Genomic DNA, 4405 nt, shown 5'->3' with positions numbered 1-4405 from the left:
GAGGAGAAGATATAATCAAGAGCTTGTGGACCTTTACAAAAGATCTGGTATTCTGAGCAAGATAAAAGCACAGAAAATGAAGCGTGCAAGGACTGAAGAGAGAAGGCATGTGAAGGAGATTTTGGAAGCTGTGAGGTGAAAGTACTTAGATCTTGAGGTGGATGGAGGCAACAATAAGGCAAAGATGTGGCAAGGTGGAAGGAGATTTCCATCTCCAATCTTGTGCAGGCTTTAGTTAAGGTGGTTATAGGCCCATGAGGCCTGTGAGATCAGAGAGAGAGAGAGAGAGAGAAAGTAGTTTTGCTATGGAATTCTATTAAATACTAAATCTCAAATATAGATATATATTTTGGTTTTAAGTTCAGTTTTCAAGTCAGTGAAATGTATTCAATGAATATAGGGGCATTTGAATTAAACACAGTGTCAGGAAGTTTTATTTTATGAATTTTTATAAAACATTTTACATATGACTGTCTAATTGCAGGTGAAAAAAATTTTTTTTTTGTAATTTCCCCCACTTCTTCCCCAGCTGTTACAACATCTAAATGGGAATTATTTGACCAGCATGAAGAATCAGAAGAGGAAGAAAATCAAATGTGAGTGTATGTGTGTGTATATATATGTGTGTGTGTGTGTGTGTGTGTGTGTATATATGGCACCTGACTTTCCTTAGGATTAAGCCAGGAAGGCTGAGAGGGGGACATTGGTGTATGGGCAGCTTAGTGTCTCCATATACACTGCCCAGGCTTTTGCACCTAGGAGAGGTTACTCCAGCTTTGCTTTCTCTCTGAAGCTAGGATTATGTTCAGTGAGCTCATGTCTCACTTGGTGTAATCTTGTGTTGCGAGAGAGATGGATGCCTACTACTACTACTACTGCTAGATTTTCTAGTTTAACAGTCTTTTTTCAGAAAAATAAGAGGTAAAATTGATGCTCTTGAAATATATTAAATGCTATCTTGGAAAATATTTTTGATCAGTTTATCCAGAAACCAGTAAGAAATCCTTAGCTCTGACTTAGATTTCCCCAGTGCATTTTTATTTATATGTTAGATCTAATGAAGTGTTATGGAAGACCAGAAAACTAGCAGTGTGTTCCTTTAAGTTGTAAAGTTCTGCTTGTGAAATTGAGTTTTGGGATTGAAAAATACCAGTTTTCTTTGAGAGAGAGTACCTGTTGGCTCTTCACTTAAAATATTTTTGTTTATGTAAAGAGTAGAGATGATGTCATTTCTGGACTTCTTTGAAAGTAGGATCTATCTTCCTGTAACTTTGATATCAAACTGTAGTTCTATTCTGTGGCTTTAATGGAGAAACATATCCCAGAATATAGAATGGTTAAACATGAGAATTTCAGACTCTTTGTTTTATGCTATATGAAGGAAGAAAAGCTGAAAGATAACATAATATAAAAAGCTGTAACTTTCTTTTGTACCTCAGCTACTTGAATCAACTGCTCTTCTGTTGTAGATATATAGAGTCCTTTTAATACTTAGCCAGTGTATCTGGCATGATTAATCCCAAATCTAACAAGTTACTTTCTTCTTTAAACTATTCATGGACTCTTTATTGATCTAGAATGCCAATACTGGGTTTGCTTCTATATCATCTTATAGTCATTCTGCATTATTTCATTGGTACATCCAGAAAGCTTGTACCTTCCTATACTTTCACAAGAAACATAATCAGGTACCTGCATTTAATCCACGTTCCATTACTTCTGTGTCAGGATGTGAACAAAGCCACTGCTTAGATAAATGTGGAGGTATTTTATAATTTGTAAATAAATTTTAAAGCAGCTTTGCATGCTAAAAACTAGTTGTTTCTCAAGCTCATTTCTGAAGTCTGTATCCTTGTGGTGGAAGTTTCACACTCATTTCAGTAACGTGGCTGTTTATTTTCCTTGAGCTTGAGAAAATACTGAGCCATGTACCAAATTGGCTTACAGTTTAAAATTATTTTCAACAGTCATTTAAAACCCTTTGTGCTTACAAGTGATATCCAGTTCCTTTGGAAAAAGCCACTTCCACATATGTGACCATTTAAACTTTGAAAATAAGGAAAACATGAAAGTACAGAGATCAGAGAGGATTTTAAGTTGTAGTCCTTTTCAGCAGCATTCACCAGCTTCTAATTTGGCTCATTTTTTTGTAGCAGTTGTCAGTTGCATTTCATATCTCATTAGTGTTAAGCAGAAAGTATCAAATACTACTTTGCCTCTGAGATTGTTGCATGCCAAACCTATGTTCCTCAATCTGAAGATTTGCTTTTCTACTTCGAATCAAAAGAACAGCAAGTAACATTTTCACAGATATACTTGTTTGGATATTAATAGATCTTACTCGGTTCTTGTCTTTTGTTCTTCAAGCAGTTTTGAGAGCATTGGTATTAATGTGTTGTTCAACAGCTGAGTTTTCATTTCATGTTGAGATGCAGCACTCTAGTGGCTGTTAAGAGAATATCACTCTAAGTTGATATCTCTAGGTCAGTTCCAGGTTAAAACAGAATCTTTTGTTGGGTTATAGACTTAATTACATTTGAAGAAGCAAAATTATATTGCTTAAAATGATTCTCTGAATAACATGTTAGCTTTATTATGCAAATTATGGACTCCAGCTGAAAATGTAAAGTTCTTAAAAGGGTTTGAGATGTATTTAGATGAAAAGTGAGAATTATCTGAAGCATAAAAATTCATGCTCCATAAGAAAGGCAAAAAATTAGGATAGTTTGACACCATATGCTGTAAATAATGAAGTAACACATTCAGGTTTTCGTGTATCGATTGACATGTCTAGATCACTTAAACTCTTAAAAGACTCAGTCATACAGATGCAAGTAAGACTTGTAACATTTAAAAGCATTATTAGCTAAATGTATTTTTCACTTTTGCCCTTTAAAGTCAAGAAGAGGAAAGCGAAGATGAGGAGGATACTCAGAGTTCTAAATCAGAAGAACAGCATATGTACTCCAATCCCATCAAAGAAGAAATGCCTGAATCCAAGTCATCAGTCAAATACTCTGAAATGAGTGAAGAAAAACGTGCCAAGCTCCGAGAGATTGAGGTCAGTATATTTAAAGAAAACACTAGTGTAGAACAGGAAATTTTATATTTTGAATGGAAGTATTGCAGTCCTGCATTATGGTTTCTGTTAATTCAGTGTTATTGTATTGCACATGAGTATAGTAGGAATATTTACCCACAAAAAAGAAAATGAAGAACTGGGGTAGAGTCACCTATTAAGTGACAACCTAACTTTCAGCTTTGTTTACTTCCTACACTTCTGCTTCAGTTTTTCTTTGCATCCTTCTGTCTAGTTTTTGCTAGTATTTGCTTGTGACAAATTGAAACGTTTCTTAGGCCTTTCAAGTCCCTTTATGGTATTTTCTCTAAGTTGTTCATCTGAAATGCCTTATTTTTTGGTTTAACATCATAGATGAGTACTTTGTGTCAGTTTTTCATCGGTCCTATGGGATGCCCATGCCCACTACGGGACAGGCAGGTCTGGGTGAGGGAGATCCCCTGCCCTCCATCAATGCTGACCTCATGAAGGAATACCTTGAGAGGTTGGATACCTTCAAGTCAGCTGGCCCTGAAAATCTACCCCCCAGGGTACTCAAGGAACTGGTGAGCATCATAGCCCAGCCTCTGGCACGGATATTTGAGACCTCCTGGCACTCTGGTGTAGTGCCCGAAGACTGGAAGAAGGCCAACGTGGTGCCTATCTTCAAGAAAGGGAGGAAAGTGGATCCGGCAAACTACAGGCCCATCAGTCTGACTTCTGTCCTGGGGAAGATCTTAGAAAAGTTTATTAAAGAGGCCATCCTTAATGGACTGGCCAACGCCAACATCCTGAGGGATAGCCAGCACGGGTTTGTTGCGGGTAGGTCTTGCTTGACCAATCTCATTTCCTTTTATAACCAGGTGACTTATCACCTGGACAAGGGAGAAGAGATTGATGTCCTATATCTTGACTTCAAAAATGCCTTCTATTTGGGTATCCCGTGATCACCTCTCGGTGAAACTGGCCAGTTGTGGCCTTGAGTCCACCGTGATCCGCTGGCTGGGAAATTGGCTCCGTGGTCAGACCTAGAGGGTAGTAATTGACAGAAGTCAATCATCATGGTGCCCTGTGACCAGTGGGGTCCCCCAAGGCTCTGTCCTTGGACCCATATTGTTCAACATCTTCGTTAATGATGTGGACATGGGAGTCCAAAGCGGACTGGCCAAGTTCACCGATGACACCAAACTCTGGGGCAAAGCATCCACACCAGAAGACAGGCGGGCGATCCAGTCTGACCTGGACAGGCTCAGCAAATGGTCGGACGAGAACCTGATGGTGTTTAACACTGAAAAATGCAACATTCTCTACCTTGGGAGGAAAAACCTGCAGCATCCTTATAGGCTC

The 4405-nt window shown here is 38.4% G+C and overlaps 1 protein-coding gene across 6 annotated transcripts in view; it reads left to right on the top strand.

Annotated features, from left to right (window-relative positions):
• U2SURP (U2 snRNP associated SURP domain containing) overlaps window positions 1-4405 on the top strand; it is a 104770-nt gene that overhangs the window by 83294 nt on the left and 17071 nt on the right. For all 6 annotated transcript variants that reach the window (XM_019503555.1, XM_019503554.1, XM_019503552.1 and 3 more), the window contains one exon: window positions 2899-3061. In XM_019503555.1, the coding sequence (XP_019359100.1) occupies window positions 2899-3061 (163 nt within the window). The remainder of the gene's footprint in view (window positions 1-2898; window positions 3062-4405) is intronic.

The sequence above is a fragment of the Gavialis gangeticus genome, unplaced genomic scaffold (assembly GCF_001723915.1).
Source record: "Gavialis gangeticus isolate Ggan-Ray unplaced genomic scaffold, GavGan_comp1, whole genome shotgun sequence".
In the NCBI taxonomy this organism is placed as follows: Eukaryota; Metazoa; Chordata; order Crocodylia; family Gavialidae; genus Gavialis; species Gavialis gangeticus.
The sequence above is the reverse complement of the archived record's forward strand: the minus strand, read 5'-3'. Positions and strand labels throughout refer to the sequence as shown.